The 26,744-nt window shown below is 37.9% G+C and overlaps 1 protein-coding gene across 1 annotated transcript; it reads right to left on the bottom strand.

Moving 5' to 3' along the window:
* Positions 1 to 10,389: 10,389 nt before the first annotated feature.
* LOC111517684 (cilia- and flagella-associated protein 263) lies at positions 10,390 to 13,480 on the bottom strand. The gene is made up of 2 exons (XM_023173905.2): positions 12,501 to 13,480; positions 10,390 to 10,851 (listed from the first exon to the last, which is right to left on the bottom strand). The coding sequence occupies exons 1-2, from the start codon at positions 13,387 to 13,389 to the stop codon at positions 10,415 to 10,417; spliced, it is 1,326 nt and encodes a 441-aa protein (XP_023029673.1). The 5' UTR covers positions 13,390 to 13,480; the 3' UTR covers positions 10,390 to 10,414.
* Positions 13,481 to 26,744: the final 13,264 nt, after the last annotated feature.

The raw sequence follows: 26,744 nt of genomic DNA, 5'->3' as shown, positions 1-26,744 counted from the left end.
AATGGGATCGCCACTTTCACCAGTCATAGCCAACATATATATGGAGTGGTTTGAAACTCTGGCCATTGAAGAAGCCTACAAGAAAATAATAATAATAATCTTTAATCAATCATTACAGATCACATACAGCATGATATAGGATACGTCACAAATAAAAAAAACCGTGTGATGATAGACAAATTTACAATCAACAATATTAAAATATCACAATTTGATAGATTTGTTCAAATATACATGAAAACATGTATAAACATGTATATTCATACATATAAGCAAACACATTTTCATTTTGCATCAACAAATTCTTTGATACTGTAGGTATCGCGGGAAGATGATTGAAAAACTTCATACCTCTATATGAGGGGCTTCTTTCATAGAATGATGAGCTGTGTGCAGGAATTCTGATGAGGTCTCCGTTTCTAGTTGGGTAACCATGGCAATGAGAAACTGTTTGATACATCTCAACATGTTGCATAAATAACATTTGAAAACATAAATACATGGAACTGTTGAAATTTTATATTTTTGAAAATATGGTCGACACGATTCATCTGGTTTTAGATTGAAAATGAGTCGGATAATTCTTTTTTGGAAAACAAATATTCTGGATATGTTGCAGTAGATTAGAGCATAATATACATTAATTAGTTGATTGGTATTGAACATATTTTTAATGGCAATATAGCATAGTAACCTGTGTTAACTTTTTTGCTTATGGCATCAATATTATTTTCCCAATTCATTCCACTATTTATATAAGTTCCAAGGAATTTCGTAACTTCAGAAAGATGAATAGTGCTATTTTTGACAACCACTTGAATGTCAGTCACAGATCTCCACCTAGAATGGAAATGCATACAGACTGTTTTCTCTGCATTCACTATCAAAAAATTTCTTTCACACCAATTCATGAATTCTCCTGCTGAATTATTTAGTTTTTCTTCTTCTTCAGGACTATCTGCATCAATGGCCAATGTAGTATCATCTGCATAGAGAACTACTGAATTTGAATTGATATAGTCAGCTAGATCGTTTATGAGCAACAAAAAAATAAGCGGCCCCAAGATCCATCCCTGAGGAACTCCCCGGTCCTTTTCATAATACTCAGATGTATGCTCTCCGATTGTTGGTGTCGTCCGATATGTTGACGACACCTTCATAATATGGAACCATGGTAATACTGAACTAGACACCTTAATGAAACACATCAACAGCATGGGACCTTCCATCACTTTCATAATAGAGAAGTAAATCCACAACGAATTGCAATCCTTTCAGATATCCAGGAAGCTTTCGACAAGGTCTGGCACGCGGGCCTGATCTGAAAGCTTATCCAAATTCGCCCTCCACACCACTAGTAGCTTCCTACCTGTCTAACCGACAAATCCGAATTGAAGTCGGCGACGCCTTATCCTCCCCCTTAACTCCCAAATCCGGGATCCCCCAGGGCTCAGTCCTCGCTCCTTCCTTATTTCTAATTCACGTTTACGACGTCCCCACAACCCAAAAAAGCCTCCAGTATGCCGACGTATGCCTCTACTCGTCCGCTTCCAACACCTGCAGCAGTGGTGCAGGTGTTGGGAGCGGAGAAGACCTCCAAGACCTCCAAGACTCGGTATCCTACTTGGGGGTCACCTTCGCGAGGACCCTCAACCGAGAAGTCGACCTGAGAGAAAGTCTGGACAGCGTCCGGAAAAGAGCAAACGTTCTAAAAGCCTTGAGAGGCAGGCTTGGGAGATGTGACAGTAAAACCCTACTACACACTTCTGGAATCTTCATCAGACCAGTTCTGAACTGTTCATCAGACCAGTTCTAAACTGTACGCTTTCCTCGAGACTATCCCACCGTATCCTAACAACCGAGAGAAGAATCCTAGGCAACATCAGCAACCTCCCTTACCGCTATCCATCTCAAACCTTATGCAACCTAGTAAATACTACACCAAGAACGACAAGAACGATGAGCAGCAATAACGCCGATGTCCTCAATACGCTGGCCATACCGTGGAATCCCCGTGGAGAAAGAAGCTAGAGAGAAGCTCCCGTTTCCCCCAGCAATGGAAGATCCGTCGAAGCAGATCCAAGGTGTCCTAGAGGAGTACTCACTGGAAATCAGATAGCGGACAACTACGTCCTGGAGAAGCTGAAATCGACATCTACCCCTTGCCTAACAACCTGGACCCATATTTTGATGACCATTGCAATGGACCCGGACTACTCCAACGAAAAACAAGAGGAACACATGACAACACAAGACAACACAACATAAGATATCACAACATAAGACTACACACACAATCTCCCTGACGAGGCATAAGCATATTATAGGAGGGGCATCTCTCAAAATACACTGCCACAAATATTATGTAATTTTAACCAAAAATTTCAATGAACATTTTTGACTTGACTTGACTTCTTCGTTAATCCCAATGCAATGAACAAACTTATTTATTAGTATTATTATTACTGAAAAAAAGGTTGGTTGGGAAACAGGATAATTGTTTTCTTGAGAAAAACAATTGTTTTTTGCCAACGTTTCGCATTCAATTGAATTATTTTTCAAAGGTCTGTAACAATTAATTTTCATAAACCTACCTTCAACAAAACTCATACGCAGGGCCGTCGCCATGGGGGGATGGGGGGAGCCTCCCCCCTGCTTATTCGACTTGGGAAAAATTTGGGAAATTTTGTTTGTGCATACCCTAACGGGCAAAAGCATTCAGCCAATTTTTGGATGGCTAAGTAAGAAATTTAATATATTATAGTAGTAACTTATCCCTCGGCTTTCATTTTTTCGAAAGTTGCGAAATTTTGCTGGTGGGGTTGGGAAAATTTGGATTCCCTCTCCCCCCTGGTATTTCTTTTCTTTACGGCCGTGCTCATACGTATAGGTAAAAACAATTTTTTTCCTTGCCTACATTTTTTTAGTATTTCGTCTACGATGGAGGTTTTATTTACATTATTGAAGGCAATCTGTTTGATTCTGTTAATTTTTTTTGAATGGTTTCGTGGGATATTTATAATTGTCTGTACGTGTGGTATGCTGTTAGTTTATGGGAGTATGGGCCCACAGATTGATTGTGAATTGTTACATCTGTATGTCTTTGTGATATGTTGAAAAATTGTGTTTGTTTTTTGAGCAGCAGATATTCAAATCTAGGAAGTTCAGGGAATCGTGATTGTCTTCCATCCCCATTGTGAATTCTATAGTAGGACTGAGACTGTTCTGATTGAGATTATACATCACTACATTTCTTGCTGTGTTGCTTTTTGCAAAAAAAAAGCTTTATGAACCAAAAAAAAGATGTATTCTTCCTCTGAGAGTGATAATGATTGAACCAATTCCCATTTTCCGTAATTACCAATTATGCCTCTCCCCGATATCGACTTTGATAAGACGCACAAAAAATCGATAATAAAATATCGATTTAACGAACATGGAACACATTAAACGTAATTATCTTTTAAATATTTCACGTAATAACATGCAAATGAGGAATGTTGTTATAAAAACTGTGGAGAATTGATTGACACGCACAATATTCTGAATAATTTATATGATCGCGATAAGTATAATTTCTGAAACGAGCTCACCATGGGCGTTGAAGCGGAGGTAATTGTTGCCTGATTCTCATTACAGAATTTTCTGTATATTCTTCCAAATAACATAGACAGGTTGCTTCGCTACCGGGACATTTTTGACTCGAATGGAAACATCATTCTGAATATCCATAAAACCAAAAAGAATACGCGACGTGACGTATCTATACGCATCAAATAAGTCGGGCACCGAATCTGTGGTCACATTTCCAGGCACTATAGATTCCAATAATGAAATCTTTTTATTGAAAAATACGGGTGTTCATGATTTTTGAACATTGTGTCTTTAATTGTAGTTTCAAAAAATACTCTTGCTGGAATTGCTCGTTGTTCATGTCATGAAATTCATTCAATTTGAGAATTGATACTTTATTCTAATGTCGATGCATTTGGCTGAGAATTATCAATAAGTGATCATAACGTCTACGTCTACATCTACATCTTGAGCCTTCTTTGATTATTGAGCCGTCTATATATATGCCGTCCTTCCCACATAATCCTCTTAGAAAATTATTTCAGGCGCCGCCCCTGACCTCGTCTTCGCATTCCCCCATACTCATTTTTGTGTACACCAACGAATTTGCATAATTCTATATTACAAATTAAACTTACACATCCTCGATTGGTAAGTCGGCTAATTAAATTATTAATTATATCTTATCAAATATGCTGCTATCATTGTTTTCCGTTATGTGCCAGCAATTATTAATTAAGGAAGCAAAGGTAACAATTTGCGGACATTAGCGCTGTAATTTCATACATGTGATGATCGTTTGCTTTATTTTCGAGATGATGAGCTAGACGGCCAGGTAAAAATTCTGGCTCTCCGGGCGTAGAGAAATTAAATGTCCATTATAATGGTATGAAGTCATACAAAATTATAGCAATTTACTAGCGATTATCGGTAAGCGGTTTTAAAACTATACGCGGTGTTTCAATAACTATGTGACATAAAATGGTGAAGAAGAACCAGCGTTTTTGTAAAACTATCTAGTGAAAATCACACAATAAAGTGTTTTTAGAATACGTTATTATTGACTGAAATCTGTAAATGATTATTAAATCTTTTTCACCAAAGAATTCAAGTAATATTGATTTTCCTGTATTAATGACAAGCTTATTATCATGTCGTAAAATTATTGCTGATGAAATTCAGTCTCTCTTCAAGCTCCTCAGGACTTTCTGCTGCTGCAGAAATCGATGTGTCATCAGCATAAAGTACAATCGAGGATATTCCAACATACTCTGTCAGGTCATTGATGTATAGCATAAATATTAACGGCCTCAAAATGGATCCCTGGGAAACTCCAAGTGAATCGCTACTTTCGCACAGGCACAGCTCTTGGAACGCCTTGAGGATTTTTCTGTAGTGCTTGTGTTCTATCTAGAAAAATTATGAAACATAATTATACATAACAGAACTGAAGTGAGAAAAATTATATTTTTTCTGTGTTGTATCTCTATCAGTTAAATGTTATTAGAGCTGACTCAGAAGCTTTAGTGGTATCCTGATGATGCTAACTTGATTAGCAAAACGTGTTGTGAGTCAGTAATTTTGTTCTGGTGTGAAAGAAGTGTTTTCAACAGATTCACATTACGCCAGAAGTTCTACAAATTCAGATAGTTTTTTCAGACAAAAATTGTTTTTCTGTGTGGAAATTTGGACTAGATTTCAATTTTATGTGTATTTTGTACGTTTTCTCAAATTGAGGAGGCAGCAAATATGATTTAGTTTAGAAATATCGCCTCAAAAACATGAGTACGAGTATTGGATGACCCTTCGAAATAAAAAACAGGTGGTCTGACTTTTCATCAGAGAGAAGCGGGGCCAGCCAAATAATAATTAATAGATACACAGACCCGTCTGCATTTTTTGATTTCCACAGATTCCAGTAGGTTCACCTTGTGTCCTTCATTTCTTGTATGTAATACTAATAATAATGATGAGAATAATAATGATGTTTTGCTTGAATTCTTGTTATAAGATGTTTACAAGCATCTTAAAGACGCGAATACTCACCACAGTTAACCTGCGGTTCGAACGGATATATGAGCAGAGAGGGTCGAAGAGAGGTGTAGCGCAGGACTCAATACAATATAAGTGTAACCTCTCTATGGCCTGGATCGATTACCGCAAGGCATTTGATACAACTTCGCATGAGCTCATGAGCATTTGCTCGGATCCCGAGCCGTACCCGAGAAAATAGTGGAATGTATTGAACAATTGATACTACTCTGGTAAACTAGCTCCACCACAACATCTGGTCAAGCCAGAGTCCAAACAGGGTAGGTCACTTTCAGAAGGGGTGTGTTTCAGGACGACTCCCTCAGCCCCCTCCTCTTCTGCATCTCTGTTGCCGTTCTCCATTGCGCTCAGAAATACATTCATATCTTCGAGTCATCCATTTGTCTATATGGATGATTTTAAACTTTATGCCTTTGGAGAGAAGGATCTCCATGAATCTTTGAGGGTGGTGAAAGAGCAGTCACATGCTATCTGTATGAAATTCGGGATAGACAAATGTGCAATATTCCATTTCAAAGGAGGACGATGCGGGAACTACGAAGAGGATATGCAGCTCATAGATGGAAGCATCCTATACCATTTGGATGCCGGAGACGTATACTTGTAACAAAGCCACTCACAAGAGGTGACAGCAGTGAAAAATTCTCTCCTCGGCAAGTATCAGCACAAACTTCGACAGATCTGCTCATCGGTACTGTCGGGGAAGAACAAAGTTGCCTGCCGTTTCAATCTTACTCTACTCGTTTGGAGTAGTGAAGTGGACTCGGGAGGAGCTATATCGACTCGACGTAAAGACCCGAAAAATGATGCATCTCTATAGGAGTTCGCATCCCAAATCATCCGTTCCACGGTTGTACTTCCCCCGACAACAGGGAAGCCGTGGACTTGAGTTTGGAGTGTCCACATGACAGAATGGTACTGGATATGGCATGTAAAGTTGTCAGGAGTTTGGATCCCCTTCTCTACGTGGTCCATGATCATGATAGAGAGCAGAAATTGGAGCATTTCTCTATAGGGCAGCTGCCCGAGCAACTGATGAACTCGGTATGGTTTCCGAAACTGAACGAGGTGACCACAACTCTGTCACCGGGTTGGAACCCGTTTAGCGAAAAGCTCATATGAAAGCCGCAGAGATAACCTCACTTCTGCGGAAACAAATGGATAAGCCAATGCATGGAGTCTTCCTCAATAACATTGGAGACCATGGCTTATCAAAGCACCTGACGTTCGCTTTTCTCAGGTCGAGTGGGCTGAAGTCGGAAACTGAGGGGTTCATCCTGGTTTGCCAGGATGTTGACTTCAACTCCTCAGTCTCCCGTAGTTGCGTGATGGGTATAGAGGTTCCTGACACAAGGTGCAGGGCCTGCCGTGAGACCCACGAGACCCTAATGCACTTGCTATCGGTCTATATCCATCGACATAACGCAGTCCTTAGAGTGATATATCATCTATCCAAATTTATTGGAACTCTTCGTTCCCCACCCTCAAGCTCACAAAAGCTAATGAGCTTGATGTAGTCCTTCTCGACCGCCAGAGTAAGACGATATTTGTCGTGGAGTTTTCAGCTCCCGACCAAAAGAATATCATCCGAAAAGAGGAGTTAAAACGGATGAAATATCGAGATTTTCTCTTCAAACTCCGCAGACTCTATCCATACCACTCTGTCGAGATGGTTGTTCTGATAATTGCAGTCCTTGGTGGAATGACACCCTTTCTACTCTCTAATCTCTAATGATACCGGCTTGCCTCACTAAGGCAGACATCTTAGCCGGACAGATGCAGAAGGCTGTCATTCTTGGCTCACTACGCTTGCTCAGGGCACATGATTCTCGGACCCAATGATCACTTACCATACGGTGTGGGGACTGGTCGTTGGTTGATAATGCTGGCGCGCCCTCACAAATGTGTCAAGGCTTCGGGGATAGGGCCTGACCAGCGTATACTACAGAAAAAAATTGTTCTGTTTTATTGTCCAAAAAACATCTGGTCTTTTTGATAAAGCAACTTTGTCTATACAGGGTGAATCTCCAGGATCTGCATCGAATATAGGAAAACTATAATTAGGAAAAATCTGAAAATTTTATAATATACTAAAGTCGATGGATGCAACTTGACTGAAACTCTATCAATGTAGTATAATCGAAAGAGCCATCATTCTAAAGCATGTGTAGATCATAATACTTCTAAAACAACTCTATCACTATGGCATCCGTGAAATTATGCATAAATGGTTCAAGAATTATCTTACGGACAGAAGTCAGATCATGAAAACTTCATCACCCTCATGAGCAAGCGAAATAAAAATGGCGTACAACAAGGTTCAATACCGGGGCCGATACTTCTTTGTTGCGCATAAACGATTCAACATCTATCGATATAGAAGGAAAGTTTACCCTATTCGCCGATGATACCACAATATTATGGCACGATAACATTTTATATGATCTTCATTAGATTATAAGATAAGATATAAAAATGAATAACTGGTGCGACTCCATTTAATGTTTACAAAACAAACAGCATACCATTAAATACAAAGGACGCAGACAATATGATAGAAAACAGGCCTAGTTTTCTAGGTTATTTCAAAATTGTGTTAGATATTTTTGAATTTTCGAGGGTATTTCAATAACCACGAAACGTTTCTTCATTCAACTCATTAAGATAAATACCAGATCACCTGATATCATCTATTTCCTCACGTCCTACATTAAATCGATTATTCCACTTGGTAGAAGAAATATGACAGCCTAATACCGGTTTCTCTAAATTAATTGGTTGTTTCAATAAATGATGTACCCGGCCAAGTCAGCCATTTATTTTCTGACACGACGAAAAAGGAAAGATTTATTTATAGCGAACATTAATTGAAGAGCTACAAATCAGACTCGATTAATTATTTTATTCGGTGGTAGCCGAAGAGATCTTTTAATAATAATAACCCATCTAGGGCTTCCCAGAAATCATTAGTTCATTCGATAAATCAGATTCAGTGACGTAAAGTTGAATGTTTATGGCGATAAAGTAATTATTCCATGATTAATTGGCTTAAATTGGCCTAGTTTTGGGGAAACGAATTGATATTTTGTTCTTCCAAGGTTTTTTGAGACGAAAATGGGTTGAAAATGTATCAGAAGTTGTTTCCATTGGAATTATAATCCTCAAAAGTCTAAACTCGTGAGTACTAACGAGGATCAACGGGGTCTACTATTCCAAAGTTGGATAAATTCCACAACGGCAGCTGTCACCTGAACAAACAGGGGAAAAATATCCAAATCTGACTGACCAGGCATGTATATCGTCATCATATGCAAAGGATAGCATAGTTTATTGAACGGAAGTCATTTTTTGTGGAGGAAAATCAATTTTCATCTACCTTCTCTGGGTATTTTCATAGTGTAGCTAGCTTCGTAAATTCATTATACAGTGTCACCATTGAAATGCGCACCATTTGGGAAACTTTTTTTTCGAAAAGTTTCAATGAAGTTTAACTTCGGCACTTGTTTGTGCTTTAAATTTAACTTAAAATGATGCGGCCAACTGCGACCCACTGACGTTCAGTGTTTGTCAAATTCAACTTTTTTTTGAAAAAATTGAAAAAGTGCATTTCTAGATCGAATTTAACAAAAAGTTATTTGAAAAAGTTGTGTCTACGGCAATTTTATATCCATATGCCACATTTTATGCAACTAGGATAAAGTTAACGTTTTGCTTATTTTTGACAGATATCCCCTTTATTTTCAAAAACAAGTTCGGTTGATAGTCATCAATTCATGTATGAATAACAAACGCATCATGGAGTTCAACTTTTCTGATACATTTTTACTCATACGGACATTTTTAGAGAGAAATTAAAAATTTGCTATAAGAATTTTAACATTACTGGTGCAAAGTTTCAATCACTTGGCTATTTTCTCAGACAAAACTTTGATTTCGAAAAAGCAGAGGCAACTGAGAAAAAATGCAAATAATTTCGATAGAACTATTATTATTATTATAAATTTTAAACAACAATAATATTATAGAAAATAGAAATGGGCACAAAAAATTACTTATTGATCTGAATGAGGTTGTCAAACACTTATAGCCTACATTTCAGTATGTCGTCCTTCACGTTCAATACAAATTATGGTCCTTCTACTGACATCTGTAACTGCATTTTTAATAAATCTGGGTTTTATATTTGCACAGCACTCGCGAATGGTATTTTCCAGATGTTGTATGTTAGTAAATGGTCTACTTCGGTACACTTTTTGTTTCAGGTAACCCCACAAGAAAAAGTCTAAAGGCGTCAAGTCAGGTGATCTAGGTGGCCAATAATGTTCCCAGTTACGTCCAATAACTTTGCCTCTTAACATTTGTTGGAGGGACTGTTTTACAGCAACCGTGTGATGTATTGGTGCGCCATCAAGCTGATACCATAGGTCGTATTTAATATTCAAAGGCATATTATCTAAAACTTTACTAACCTCATTATTTAAAAGGTTGAGATAACCGACGGATGATACATTTTTCTAAAAATTCAGTGGAAAATATAATTTTGACTGAATAAAATTTTTTCCATTCAGGGGAAAGATGGGGGAATTTCAAATTTCATTTTTAGTCATATTTTGAACAATCTTACTGATTTTCAGCTTCGTGGAAATTTAGGTAGATTTACTCTTATTTTTTGGTGTGATTTGACCGGACTAATTGGGAAAAAACTCCAGTAACATTCATTACTACACCGAAAGTTCCAAACTATGCATCACAAATAAAACAAACTTGTTGTGACAAAAAACACTGTCTTTTAATCATCTATGTTATTATGAATCTCAGATAAAGTCGTATTTGAGTCCCCACTTTCAGACGCAGCATCCCTGAACCAATACGGATCAACCTTTGAACTTCCAGTTATGTTCATCATCTCCCTGATACAAGCATTCAAAGCAATGTCCTGAATCTTCTTTCTCCGCAGCAGGATCTTCATATTCTTCTTCAGTTCGTACAACTCGTTTTTCAGATTGACGTAGCTCATGACGTCAGGGACTCGATAGTTATTCCGCATATCCCTGTAGTATTCATATTTTTCAACAACTTTGTTAAGTTCATCGTCAGTCTTGTCCAATTCATCTTCCAGCGCAAGAGTTTCCTTTTCTTTCTCCGCCACGGTTTCCTTCAGTTTATTGTAGTCCTCTTGCTGGTTCTGGAGATATTTTTTGTGTTTGCTCAGCACCAAATTTGCACCTAAGACAAGAAACATGTAAGATAGGTCGTCGTTTCAGAATGTCTGGAAAACTTTTCCACAGGTGTAAGGCTTTCAAAAAGCGCGAAAAAAAAATTTGAATTATACGCTTCAAGAACGGATTGAAATAGTGAGTTTGTACTACCAGAATGGAAGTAGTGCTAAAGCTGCTGCCCGTATTTTCAATGATAATCATCCAGGAAGAAATGTACGACACAAATACGTTTCGGAATTATTGAACACATTCATGGAAACTGGATCTGTTACCAATGAAAAGCATGACCGTTCAGGAGTTGTCAACGATGAATGGATCAACTTGCATCAGAATTTCTTCTATAAAATTTGTTTTTTGGATGAATGTACGTTTAGTATGAATGAAGAGGTGAATAGGCAAAATTGTTGATATTGGAGTGATATGAATCCTCATTTATACCATCAAGTTCATACCCAACGACCTAAAAAACTGAATGTTTGGCAGGAATTTTAGGTGACCACATCGATGATACTTTATCGATGATAATTTGACCGGTCATGAATATTTGGAAATGTTGGAAAATCGAATAATACCGTGTTAGGAATCACACGTTAAAAGGTAAGACCTCGTTAGTCCTCAGCTCGCACAAGTTTCTCAACTTCTGAGAGTTGTCGTTCGTATGGGGGCGGCAGCTGATTAACGGAAAAACAGATTTTAAACAGATTTTAAACAGATTTTTTTTAAACAGATCAATAGGGTAATTGAGGATATAAATTTATTCGAAAACGGAATGGTTTTTCAGTAGGATGGTGCACCTCCTCATTATGCAGCTCTAGGGCGACAATTTTTGGATGATTATTTTCCTGATCGCTGAATTGGCAGAAGAGGTCTTGTAGAATGGCCACCAAGATCTCCGGATCTCACTCTTGAATGGGGTCATTTGAAGTCTAAAGTGTATGAGATAGAATCAACAACATTAAAAGATTTAAGAGAGAATATCACGAGGCATTGCAGAAAAATAACTCCCGAGATTCTCAACCATGTAAGAGCGGCAGTGGAAACTTGTTTGTACTATTATATGGAAGTTTTTGAACATTAACTATAGAACATTCTTTTCTTCTCATTGTCCAGTCATCAGATTTTAATTCAAGAATTAATAAAAAAACTTATTTTCTGATTTATTGCTTCCATATTTGTCTCTAGAACAGATATTTCAAAATGTGGCTTCCTGCATAATTGTTGACCTGTTTTTTTATTTTTCCTGCAAAATCATTGTTTCAAAAGTTATACAGAGTGGCTCCTTTTCAACTCAAATAATTTGTAACTCCCGAGCCATGAGCTTATATACTATTGTTGACCTGTTTTTTTATTTTTCTTAAAAACATTGTACCAAAAGTTATTCATGGTGGCTCGTTTAGTATTAATATTAGTATTATTTTTTTAAAAATGTTTCATCTTGATCAAAGCAAATATTGTATGTAAATGATTCGATTTTCGAAGCATATGACTGCGAAAAGTTCTAATTTTTACTGACATAAATAACTAACATACATATTTCCATCTTGCAATAATAGATGCAAACCAGATTCATAAAATGCGAATGAAAATTCCCAAAAGCAAAAAAACTGTAGATAAACAAGCCCAAAATTCTTCTGGTATATAAAATAAAAAACCCACCTCCATTCATCTTCTTCAGCTCAATTAGATGCAGCTGCTTCTGCTCAATTTTCTCCAAGAAATGTTTATTTTCGATCTCCAGCTGATCAAAATCCACGGCATGCACATTTTCTCTCAGCTCCTGTCGCTGTATCAGCACGCCAGACACTTTCTTCAACTGCCCCTTCAAAGAAGCAGTTCTCAGCCTCAGCTTCTCGATATTCAACGTAGCACTCTTCAACCAGTCCTCCATGTACTTGACAAACTTCTCCGCTGGGATTCTCTGAGTGAGGGGGTCCACCGCTTGCGTAACTATGTTGAACTCAAAGATGTTCCTCGCTTCTGTAATATCTATTTCCCTGATGCTGAACTCCTCCAGCTCTGCCTTAAGGTTTCTCTTCAGCCGGTGGCTCTTCTTGACGTAATGCTCCAAGCTCGACTGGATCTCCTCTGTCGCTTTCAAAACCATGTCGTTCTTCTGGGAAAGGTTTATTTTCGGTCCCTTACCCTCTATCAACGAGGAAATGCTGGTATACGAGTCCAGCTTGGTGCTCCTCCTGGTGACACTTGGCACACCCAGAGAAACAGAAGCTGACATCATATCAGTAGCAAAAATCGCTATGTTGGGGTTTTCTGAAATGCCTAACGCGTACTTGAACAGACTCTCCAGTCCCTCCATTGCTAGGGGGTCATTGTTTTTCAGGAAATCGTAGAAAATCATGTTCTCCAGCACCAAATGCCTCTTCTCAGTCTCCATCTCGCTTATGAGGTCTATCAGTTGTTGGTCGGAGAGATCATCCAGGGGATGCTTTTGATCTTCTTCTGTGATGTCGGAGTCTCTTTGGGAGAAGCTTCCTTGGCCTTCGTCGCCTGGATCATACTCTTGTTGTACATATTCATCGTCGAACATATTTTTCCGGTACAATATACGGTGAGTTGACAGTTTGGTTTCTGGCGTTTCACTATATTATGTTAGATCGATAATAATTCGTCGGTTACCAAGACAACGTGGCTCATTTAATAAATACGAGTTAATATCCCGAAATGTATTGTCATGAAGCTATATATCCACTTCATGGAAAAAATTTGGTGGAAGAAGTAAACTTTACCTTCTCCTATGTACAATTTTTGTTCACTACAAAAATTAATGGATTGTGAACCAAAATTTTCGAGTTATTATTTTATATAAAATCAAGCTGACTCAGCAAACTCAAAATACTGGCTGCTGCAACGTTTTTCGTAAATTCTTTAATGAATAATCGTGGACCGTTGCACAGCCGTGGTGGATTCAAATCACGGAGCGATCCATTCATCAGTTATAAATTATGCGGTAGCATGCCTGGCAAATCAAATGAGTTCAAAAACTGTATTGGATGATTCACAGCTTCGGTGGCATCGCGAACTATATCTAAGCTCGAACGATAAACGAAAATAGTGGGCGAAAACTGTGTAGGCAGCGAAAGAAGGCTTATTATGTGAGAGAGATAGAAGACCGGCTTCATTCTCATCCCTACTCTGTGCTGTTTACCTAGTGAGAAGTTACACCGGTAGACGCCTGGCAGGAATAACTGATCTATGATCAGGGTTGAAAATGAATTAATCACTGGAATGGTTATTGAAAAATAGAGTTTGGTGATGGTAGAGAAGGAATTGTGGTTGACTAAACTCTGTACATATGTTGACAGTTCGAAGCAGAAACGTTTTCAAATGTTAACATTGGTATGCGTTTAGCGCCTCTGTGAACGAAATGGCGCAGTACGTTGGATCGAGTATTTTTGTCGAAATATCATAGAGAGGGACGGGTCAGAATGATTACATCATGATAGTTATATCCATTTCGGGTCAAACTATGTGATGACGTATGCATCTTCAGTTTTATGGGCATGAACCAAGCGATCAGGATGCAGAGACGAAAGTTTTGTGGAGCACTTCGACAAAACGTGAACAAATTTTCCACTTCTGTAGGTAAATTTGCAGTGAGACATATATATAAATTGCGGTTTTTTATGTTGAGTGTAATTGTCTGAAATTTCTATTTTTTTGAGAGAAAGGGGGCGCCACCGTCAATACAGTTATGCACGGACGTCGGAGACGAAACAAATGGCGGTAACGATCCAGACACACCTCCGTAAAGTTGTCGAACAAATACCACTGACGTCCCGTACGAATCAGGCACGATTTCAAAACACTTTATGTGTGAAATTATAGTATTCCCCAGTTGAAATTACAATACTTGTTCATTATCGATTTATTTTACAACGTATCCGCGATGTGAAAATACCGATAACGGCGTTTTAGAGTCTCCGCAATTTACATAATCCGCGCGGGCAAATTATCCTCCAAAGTCGATAAAACGAAATTAAGATTCAATTGCTATGGAGAGTGACCCCCGTCCACGTTCTGCCCCTTATTAAAATGATAGCCGGTTTGGACGACAGAGGGCGCTAACGAGGTCGCTACTAGTACCTCTCCGCTGCGCTGCCATAAATAACCTCCGTCTCTATGCAGGGCCGGCTTTGGGAAGGGGCCACCGCCTGAGGTGAATTCCAAAGTGATCACCAGGCTAATATCATTTGGATAACCTGAGGAATCGGTAGGTGGAACAAGCGTCTAGAAAAATGTGAGTTCGTTCTACGCCAAAGCTTCAAGTACTCAATTAGTTCCTTTTAATTTTCTCTTGAACCAGTATTTCTCCCTGTAGAGTTCTTCCTGTCTACTCTTAATATTTCTTTCTCTCGGAGGAACCAGTCCTCCTAAAATAGGAACAGTACTTTACAAAGGCAGTTCGTAGTTGACTGTGGAGGCACAAAGTCAGAGGTCATTCCCAAAATGCTGTGACTTCCAGTGTCAACCAATAGTCTGTTGCACTCTGCATTGAATTGATTTGTGCAATTGGCAATATACAGTCCGTCTAACCTCTCGCTCCAGAAAAATTTGGAGAGGAGGTAGACCTAGAAGGATCTCCTCGGTCGCTGATGGTTGAGTACTGATGGCCAAACAAGCCTGCCTCTGTAAGCCAAAGAACTCCGCCTTAGCCGTTTTCTGTAGAGCTTTCGACCACCAGGTGATTGCTCCATAAATGATCATTAGTCTGACAATCATCACACAAATCCAATGGATTTGTTTGGGACGTAAACCCCAAGTTTTATCACAAATCCTTCGACAGGTCTGGTTTTGTATAAAACTTTTTCCTAGTGAAAGTTTGAGGTCAGTTTTTCATCAAGGACAATACCAAGATCTTTTACTTCCGTTCCAAATGGAATGACCTCACCATTGAGGGAAAGTGGCGTTGAATCGTCCAATTTTCTTCTCTCCTTGTGAAGGGGATTATCATAGTTTTGCAGGGGTTGACATACATCTGCTTCCTCAGGCACCAACTGTGAATAACGTTTATCATGGAGGATACCCTCCACGACGTGGACCTTGCCAAGATGACAAGATCATCTGCATAAGCTTGCCGATCTACTTCTTTGCAATTCTGTTTACCAGCACGGCATAGATCCAGCCATGCTGGACAGTCAAACATATAATAAACATGTATAAGCAAATACTTACAGGAAACACAATTGGTTGGAATGAGTTATCATGAAGTGATTGTGTGAAAAACACAATGAAAGTCTGAAATAACCAGGAAATTTGTAAGTCAGTGATCATGGGAACAATTCATGGTCAACCCAAATTATGAAAAACATGTATAAACAAATACTGGAAACAAGATGGTTGAAATTATTTATCATGAAATAATTGGAGGAAAAATACTATGAAAGTCTGAAATAACTAAGAAATTCGTTGTGAACTGGAGTAGTTCTGAAAAATTATACATGTTTCCAGTAATCGTTCATGTATAGGAAAACATATCCGGAACACAAAACCCCCTGAAAACGGTCCTGGCCCGTCAAACCGCACTTATTTAAATAAACAGTACACGATCATGTCGAGGCGATTGTTGCTTGTTTTCTTGTTTATTTTGAAGTGTTATGGTGGGTAATTTGGTAAATTATCCCCCGAAGGCTGAATTTGTAACTAAACTACGTATTAGCGGTGGATCGAACGAACGGCTAATGCCTATCATTAGCGATAAGGTTCGATTCGTGATGTTTGAATATGCTGACGTGGATGGGCTCAGTTTGAATGGGAGGCTGCTACGGACTTTTTAACGTTTGTGCGAAAGGAATCGTTGCCGGGCGATTACTTCGGAGAAAGCGCGAATGTTTTGCGGATCCATGATAAAACTACGGGGGGTGTGAATACGATTTTCCCTCCCACTACTTTCTAAATTTTTATTCTACCGTTATTTTTGCCGGCCAATTAGTACCACGTTGAAAACAACCACTTCTGACATATTATATATATATATATATATATATATATATATATATATATATATATATATATATATATATATATATTCAAATTTGAGTAAAAGTTTGGGAGGTGACCACAAAAGTGTCTCTTTTTTCTTGAATAACTTCAAAAAACTGATCAATTCCATATAAAGGATATTTGATTAATATTTTCTTCAATAAGTTTTTGAATTTTCTAAATGGCAAGGTATGAAATTCGACAGATAAGGCATTATATAGCTCAATTCCTATATTATCTGTTCTTTTCAACCTATCAGCTGTAGGAACAAGGTTTGATATATTTCTTGTATCATGTTGGTGTATATCCTTGTGAACAACTTTGTTCATCAAGTTTTGTTCAACAAGAAGCAGATTTTCATAGATAATAACTATTAATGGAGTCATTATTTTAGGTTTAACAAATATTGGTCGACACTTTTGGCAGAGATTATGCTTCTTACTGCAGATTTTTGAATGACAAATATACTCTTAAGATGTACCTTTAATGCATTATTCCAATTGATCATACCATACCTAAGGACTGAATGAAAAAGTGAATGATATGTTGCAAGTGCCGCACTTTGATTTACTATTTTTTAAATTCTTCTGATAGCAAAAACTGTCTCACTAAGTTTACTACAAATGCTATTTATATGGTCTATTAATTTCACGTTGGAATCTATTTGTACTCCCAAAAATTTGGTAGAATTTTTGTTATCTCGATTTAAGCAAATTGTTTCGAAAGTTATAGTTTCTGTTTTTTGTTCATTGAGAATCAAGTAAATTTAATATGTATATAAGTATATTTAAGATAAATAGATAAGTACTTTCTAATCATTCCCATATTGATTTCAATTTAAGAGCCACTGGTAGACAGCTGTTTCAGCCTATTGGGCATCGTCAGTACCGGGCAGGCGGTGCTCGATTGAAGACAAAATGTGAAAAACCAAAAAAGTACTTGATAAATATAGCTGCGTAAACGCAAGCGAAACATAAGTGGAACCACCTATTGGTGTGACACCCAAGTCAACTTGACAAGTTTTTATGTCAGTGTTGGTGGTTTGACCAATCAACTGACAACTGCGGTAGCAGAAATTTTGGAAGCTAACCTGAACTGCCATCGGAAAACGAATCCACATGTTTCTAGAAATGATATGAAATCTACAAAGGTTAATGAAGTCAAGCTGCTGGAAAATAATTCCATGAAAATCAAAAAATGAATAGATTAGTACTTTTTGATCATTCCCATATTGATTTCAATTCAAGAGCCACCGGTAGACAGCTGTTTCAGCCTATTGGGCATCGTCAGTACCGGGCAGGCGGTCCTCGATTGAAGACAAAATGGGAAAAAACCAAGAAAGTACTCGATAAAAATAGTTACGTCTCCACGGGAGACTATGATGGAGTTACAGAGAAAGTGACAGGTTTTTTAAATTCATCATATATTATTAAAGTAACCTTTCGTTAGGAGATTATGTAACGTTCCAAGGATCATTTTCTGCTTGTTTCGTCAAATTTTACATAATCACTTCCAAAAGCGGTGCTCACTGTCAACAGTATATGTCGATCGCACACTGAACCCTGAGTCATGCGAAGAGAAGCGAAAGAATCGTTTGTTCAGAATACAGCTAGCGCTGCGTGTTAGAATGGAGAGAAAGGGGAGTCAGACATACTGGCATCGTTATGCGTTACGTTACCAAGCGGTTTACCCTCCCATAAGGAGCTATCACTTTAATATTCTGGAAAAAATGTCCTGTATTAATGTTAGGTCTGAAATTTTCCTACCTCCAATATCTCGTTATATGAGAATACTGCAGGACACATTCCACGAAACTAATCACAACATAAGAAAAAATGATATTCAAAGACAAACTGAACGCAGCCAAAGCCATGCATCAGAACCACCTGATTTCGAGTCATTATAAAATTTTGCATACAGACAAGACGAGAAGCGAGAGGAGGCAATCTCATGAGTTACAATCTCTTGCAGGAATCTAAATATCATCCATTGGGCAGCGCAGAATTTATTAATGAGGTAATAGATGGCGACGGGATCTGAGGATAGCGATTTGAACAGGGGCGTGCTTGAAGTGGAGGGGTTCTGAATGTGGTCAATTATCAGGAACGGCCAAATGGAGTCTTATTACAGATACTTCGACAGTACCGATTGAAATATTTGTAGTATAATGATGAAAGGTTTCAATTTTGGAAATAGTTTGTTGCATTGTCCAATTTTTTATAAATTGACAAGAACTTACTATTGGGTAAAACCCTAAAAAGTGACCAAAACCACTGAAAATTTATTGGTTTAGCTTCAACCTGAAGAACCTGTAGATTCAACTGGCAAAGGTTTATTGTGGCTCATACCGCTTGGAACTCAACCAAACTATTCCACCTTCACAATGAAGAAGAAAGTCCACAACGAATTGCCATTTTCGGACGTACTGATGAAGACGAAAACAGCTCTATACCAAAAACCCACCCACGTGGAACAGTATCTGAATCACGAATATAATTGGAATTGGCCGCGGTGGTGGTGCGCCTGACTAATGATCGGAAAGCCCTGGGTTCGATTCCCGCCTTGACCAGATATTTTTCTCAAGAGAATTTATCTGGTTGAACCTGAGATGATTCTGCAACCGTGTTGGGAATCACGCCCTAAAAGGTAAGACATCGTTACTTCTTAGCTCGCACAAGTTTCTCAACTTCTGAGAGTTGTCGTTCGTATGAAGGCGACAGCTGATTAACGGAAAAACAGATTTAAACCACCATCAATCCACCAAAATAGAAATTATCAAGACTCTATTAGACCGTGCTTACGGGCTCTGTTATACGAAGGAAGGTCTTGAGAAGGAAATAGGCATCATCAAAAGATCTTCACGGAATGTTCACTCCAGAGTGATGGTAGAACAGACTTTGGCTAAGAGACAGTAAGAACCTCGCAAGGAAGAGAAGCTATCACAACCAGTGCCATCAGAACCAGTTTCAGATCTGGGAACTATCCGTAGCAGCCTCAAGAAAACCAGGCCACTAAACTTGGAGTGCAAATCCAAGAATTCAATTTATTCGGTCGGTAGCCCGGTGGTTCGACGTGGGTTCTTTGTTCACTCACTCGAATTGACTGCCGTGTTGGTCGGTGGTTCAAGCCCTAGTCCTATTAGGGTGAAACTAGGAGGTCACAGAAAGGCAACGAATTTGACCAGAAAAATCACCCCTTTGGCAACGCAGTTTTAGAAAACAGAGGAAAATGTGAGAACACTTATCTATTGGTGATAATATATATCCCACTCTTCATAAAAAATGGGTGTGATTTCTCTCATCACAACCGCTTTCAGAAGCATTTGACATCGTCAGTCACCATCTACTCCTTCAGTCTTTGAAAGTTATTCAACAGGAATGAGCCAAGCAGTAAGAATCGATGACATATTGAGCAGTGATAAGGTGATCGACTGTGGAGTACCTCAAGGTTCCGTGCTGGGACCAATACTATTTAATATATATATATTAAAGGCATTTTCGCATTAGGCAACGGTACCATAGTCGGATTCGCAGATGACACTGCTATCTTTTACAAAGCAGATAACTGGAATTCCTTGAAAATGAAAGTTGAGTCAGAATTTTCCCACATAAAATATTGGCTGGATAAGAAACTACTGACGATGAATATTGACAAAACACATTACCTACCATTCTGTTGTAATGCAGCTAGAGCTCCCCGTTCGACCAATTAACAATAAAAACTGATACTCCTTTCCAGATCTTCTCTGAAAAGAAAATAAAATACTTAGGAATAATTCTAGACACGAATTTGAAATGGGACCTCCATATTAAATATACCGTCAATAAATTGAGAACCATTCTATTCAAATTTAGGAAATTTATAGAACTCCTGCCTCTAAAATATCTCAGAACTTTATACTACTCGCTTGTGGAAAGTCATATCCGCTATGGAATAGTAGTTCAGGGAGGAGCATTAAATAGTCATATTTCTCAAACTGAAATTAGGCGTTTTCTTAAATTAATATTCTCTTTAAATGGTAGGTATCCCTCTGATAAATTATACATCGAAACTCGTCTGCTAGACATACGACAGTTGTATTCATTGTGCTCTAGCACTAAATATTATACAAATAGACATACAGTAATTTGGTCAGGGTCGTTACACAAAGATCATTTACTTACTTTGCGCCTAAACTCTACAACCAAATTTCTGAAAATATTTAATCTCTCTCAAATATCAATCGCTTCAAAAAAAGAGTTGAAAGAGCATAATCTTCCAAGTCAGAGACTTGAACTTCTACGTCTATTTGAGTAGATGGAAAAAAACCATACGTACCTTCGCTATATTGTCCGCTTACAATTCTGTAATACATATGTGTTCATATATGAATGTGTATATATTTGTATATATGGGCACTATCGTTTTGTTAGTATATATCACATCCATCTTCAACAACATCCATATCATATATGGATGTTTTCATATATTATTACTAGTACGCGTATTTTACAATTGTGATTTTATATTTAATTGTCAATTTAGTTTTATGTTTGTATGATTTTATATTTGAATAATATTATATGTCAAAACTGACAACTTTTTATATTTATACTGATATTTGTGATTTTATATTATCTTATGTGTTTTTAATTCCATATATTAAGTAGTTTATTTCCATATGCAAATCCCCTTTATATATAATTCATTCTCATACTTTAATATTTATCATATATTCCTTTTTTTCCTTTGGATCTCCTTTTCATCACATACAAGCAACATCTGATGCTTCTGTGGTTTCTACAATGTTTATTCAACTGTATGTATTACTTTAGTTATTTTTTTTTGTGATTTGAATATGAATGAACATTATTATTACTTATGATGCACTGTTTGGAACCTTTGGTTTTAATCTTCCTCTTTGAAGATGATCACTTGGTGATCGAAACATGTGTCGAGGTGTTAAAAATAACGATTTGGTGTTGGGAAAAAACTCCAGTAATATTCATTATTATTATTATTATTCCTTTTGATGAATAAGGTTTCCGTCTCCGGTCTCCGTCTCATGCAGATTTATTGTTGCCCACTCCAAAAATCGTATTTCCTTTGCTGGTTACAACTCTACAATTTTATATTCTTTAGTTTCTTCTAATTTCAACTTGGACTGTATGAATTGCTTAATTTCTAGGATATGTCTCCAAGAAATCGGCCTTGGCAAATTTTCCGTGGCAACTTGAGCCTGCGTCCGTACAAAATCAACTGACCCAGTTACTGAAGGTAAACGACCATTGACAACGACGTGTGCTCGCTGAATGGTCACTGGAGCAGTTGACAACTGATGATGGCCATTTCTGGATGGATGGATAGGTGACGAAACGAAATTATCGAATTTGGTGTTGATTTTGAGCTAGCAGCGTCATCAGTCCATATTTATTTGAGAAGACGTTAGCCAGTGTAGGCCCACAGCACATAGCCAACACGTAACCCAGAGTTGTCCTCCTAGGTCATCGTCCATTCTGTACTTTTCAGGAAGGTGGACAGGTCACTCCTTTATATCGGCAGGTGTAGGCCGAACACACACTCTCTTTGGAAACCTTGAGGTGTCTCACGGCGGCCTCCGCGAAGGTTTTGAAAGGTGAAGCGACATTACTGTCCAGCTTCTTCAACCTCTTGCCTTCATTCGAAGCGGAGCTCTTGGCGCCCGGCGCAGGAAGTGCCCTTGCTGTTGGAAGTGGAGTGAGGGAGCAGAAGGGTGCAGTTTTGGCCTTTGCATTACATCACCAGGTGATCCGCTATTTTCAGCCTCAAACCGAGCGGTGAATTGCAGTGGACATTTCTGTTCATCCCCAGCCACCGCCATAGACTGAGGTAAGCACTTCTGTCCAGCCTCGAGATTGGTTTTTGATTTTGTTGTATCTGTTTTTATGTTTTTTTCATTCATGCGTGTTCCCATGAGTAGCAAGGAAAGAGTTGGTCACTTCTTTCAATGCCCCGCGTTACCAGAGGAAGGCTGATTACAATGAGGTTGCGCCTGGTTCCCCCAAGAGGATCGTTCGTTACCACCCTGCGGCCAGATAAGTAGCCCATCCAACGAGACTATAGGTCGATGGTCACCAAGTTCTTTTGGCCTGAATTTTATGATCTGGACACCAACGATATTTGACTTCAAGAAGATACCACTACGTGCCGCAAAGCCCATGCCACACAGCTCATGTCACATTGGATATTCTGCTCAAGCCATATGAGGGCATGGTCATCTCCTGTGGAGGTTTTGTGAACTCGCCACCGAGATGGTGTGATTTAACCCCATTAGACTTTTTCTTGGAGGTTTTCCAGATTCGCAGGTGTATGAAAATAAGGTGTATGCACAAACTACAGAGGTCCACAAAGTCAACATAACTCATGCATGATTTATGCGGCAGTCATGTAAAATTGGACGTTTCTGATGTTTTATTTGAATTTAAAAACAGAATGTGCTCAATGAAAGACCCTTTGTTTTGCTATTCTGCTTTATCTCCATTGTTTTTGACTTGTTCGAAATGAAAACTCTTTGAGGAATCGATCTCGATGAGTGATTTCGAGGAATTTGATACAAATAAGTTTTTACCAACAACAATATATTATAGATACCCCGTAGATACGTAATGAACTTTTAATGCGCTTTTAATAGCAATGCCGAAGAATGAAAAACTACGTTGTGCTCATTTCTTCCAATTTTATGAAGCAATAATATTTAATAACATAATTTGTTTCATCTAGAGTATGTATCAGCTAGGGAGTTATTTTAAAAAACTCAATTACTGCCAAATTGAATTGCAAAATTGGTGCTATCACTTATAGGGTTTTATCAAAAAATTATGGGGGGTATCGGTCAGTGGTAAGCCATTCATTTGTGTAACTGGCAATATATTCATCGTGAATGACCGATTTTCTGAAAATGACAAACATCAGCAGAAGAGTTGTGAATGAATCTCTGTTTTCCTGAACAATTCTTATAGGTTTTTCCGTAAAACATTTTTCAGATTGGGAAAAAAAAAATTTGAAACGTACTTCATTTGTATTTGAATTTTTTGGGATAATATTAATATAATCCTGATTCTACAGTTCAAAGTATATCTGTTCATATCTGTTAAAATCTGTTCTTGGTTAACCAACTATCGCCCCCTACGACCGACAACCCTCAAAAGTATGAACATGTACGGGAGATGAATTAACGAGGTCTTAGCTTTCGACGTGCCATTTCTAGTACTGGCTGGACGAAACACAGTGAAAATCGATTGTTCGACCTCTCAGTTTCAACCACCGGCCCAAGTATATTTCTTTGAGCATTTTCTAGTCGTTGTTCTATAGGCGTACATAATTTGATCGGGTAAAAAGTGAAAAATGTAGTATTCATTTCAAATATTCAATGTTGTTGCATGATTTGAAATGATAAATCTCGAAAGACTCTCTATAGTTGTATGTACCTATAAGGCGGGTAACTAAAATATGTAACAGTCGCATAAATCAGTTAACTAGTTTAGTAATCCAATAACTTCTCTGAAAAAAGTTTGGTTAGGTAACGGAATCAATTTTTTTGCCGACATTTCGAATTTAATTTAATTCTTCTTCAGGGCTCTGTAACAAAGAATTTTCATAAACATACCTCCCCCAAAAAACTTATACGATTATTATTGTTTCAATTGTACAAGGGATAATGAATTCCAGATTGAATTACTCACCAGAACGTAGGTTTTTCGTTTTAAAAATATAACTATTTTAAAAACCATCAGACATATCAGATACATTTTCACTAATTCACGGTAAACGTTAGCTATTGATGGCTGTCAAACATATACTAAACAACGCAGCGTCTTCAAACTTGAAAAATATGCTTCACAGATTGTGTACTTTTCAATACTGGTATATTTTTCAAACAACTACCGCCATCTCTAGGTCAGGCCGGGTACTTTTGAATCCACCCTCGTAACTTGCAACCACTAACACCATTATGAAATTCACAAATTTTATCACCATCGGATGATATGAAATTTTGATGCTTTGTTTGAATTTTCTCCATATCAACGCGATGGGATTGAAACCACAAAAATGGGGGGAAGTCTTAGTAAGGTGTGTCCAATACTCTCAAGGGCATACAATTTTTCAAATGTTTTTGTCTGTAAAACTTCAAGAGTTGGTTTTTGCTTTAGTTTTCTTCAAAATACAAATTGTTATCCATTGAAGAACTTTGTATTTCATCTTTCCTAGAATTTTTATTTGGTACTTTGATGAGCTGTCAAGAACTATTACACTATTCGTATCCGAATTTGGAATCAATGTGTTTTCAAACCATTCCTCGAAAATATTAGTTTCCATGTTCTTATGACAGTCAACATTGCAGTTCTCAAGTTTTTTTTTCACATACTTTCAAAGAACTCTGAACCCATCCTTGACTTCCTCCGCAATGCAAAACGATTAGTCGCGACCCTTTGTTTGCAGGCATGTTAGGCGTACACATTCTCGAACCATCAGTCCACCCTTTCGTAACTGTGCCGTGAGTGTTATACAAAGTTTCGTCCAAATAGAAAATTTGCCGTTGTTCTCGTCTATATTTAGTTATTTTTTTTAGTATTTGTTACGCAATTCCACTATTCTTCTGCTTTCCATTACTGCTTGACGTTTGTTTATTATTTTAAATCTAAATCCAAGTTTTTTTATCCAATTCTGGAGGGTTGTGTCACAGCGGCTCACGTTATGGCCGGAAGTATTCAATTTCTTCCTTATGATTTCAGATGTAGAAATCTCATTGCTTGTTTTTTTTCAATGATTTTATCAGATGAACATCTGAAGGTTTTAGTAATCCCGTATTATATCGCGTCTTGCGTTCATAAGGTTCGTTTTTGACTATTTTACGTACAGTTGAGAAAGGAATTTCGGTCAAATCTGATGTTGCTTGTAATAGTTTCTTTCCCTCGAAACCAAACTTGAGATGTACATTCATATATACATTGAAACATACAATCTGTGTTTCAATATTCAAACAAATGCATAACAAAATTTTTAAGTAATTATGACTGTCCCAATATAGAATTTCAACACTCAATTCGCGAACTTTCACGACACAACGGCGATACTCATCTCTACATTCTATTCGTCACCGCAACATTACTTCAAATTTAATTTGATGACTCTTCAGCCAATAATAAAACTCGGTTAGTGAAAATTATCCAATACAAACTGCCAATTCTTCAGTCCACGTGGACTAGTTGGCAGCGGTATTATTTCTCTGTACTGGGTTTTTTGGCCTTCGAAATGCCGATAGCTTCAACTATTCACAATACAGGTTACTTCGACTATATTTTTCGATTTCCATCAATCAGATTCAAAATTCTCATCTCCTCCAAACCCCCATCCCTACACCACTGTTGGCACATTATAATTACATAAATTAAGTAAAGTCGAGAAAACTACCTAACTAATGTACCTTAATATGGGGGTACGTTGAGAATGTGAGGCTGATCAGAACGGTGAATGGGCAGATTCACAGTCTCTTTATCCGATAATAAATCGAAGACTGGTTCAGATATTTTGAAAATATAATTACCTGCTTTCAGTCTGTAATGGAATACCGAGGACGGTGTTGTCTAGCAAGGGCGTTTTTTTTGACGCAAATGATCGAGTCCTGACATTGAACGAGGAAAAGTAACGGCGCTTGACGCTAGACGAAATAGAAATGAAAGAAAACTGTCATGAGCTCATAGAGAGCTATTTTAATGAAACGACCCAGACAGTAACAATTGGTGATGACTCACGTAAATCAAGAATCATTGAGTATGCGATACCGCAAGGCACAGTTCTGAGTCCAGTGTTTTTCTTTTTTAATGGCAAATCACATGTACTACTGAAGAATTCTTCAGACGGTCTTGAAGCTTGAGGTTAAGTGAA

Source organism: Leptinotarsa decemlineata, unplaced genomic scaffold (assembly GCF_025532065.1).
Source record: "Leptinotarsa decemlineata unplaced genomic scaffold, Ldec_3_MD MMD2_P_RNA_scaffold_12, whole genome shotgun sequence".
Lineage (NCBI taxonomy): Eukaryota > Metazoa > Arthropoda > Insecta > Coleoptera > Chrysomelidae > Leptinotarsa > Leptinotarsa decemlineata.
The sequence above is the reverse complement of the archived record's forward strand: the minus strand, read 5'-3'. Positions and strand labels throughout refer to the sequence as shown.

Coding starts and splice junctions, on each gene's coding strand:
- LOC111517684 (XM_023173905.2), bottom strand. CDS start 13,389: ATGTTCGACGATGAATATGTACAACAAGAGTATGATCCAGGCGACGAA. Junction 10,852..12,500: donor GCTGAAGAAGATGAATGGAG/GTGGGTTTTTTA, acceptor TTCTTGTCTTAG/GTGCAAATTTGGTGCTGAGC.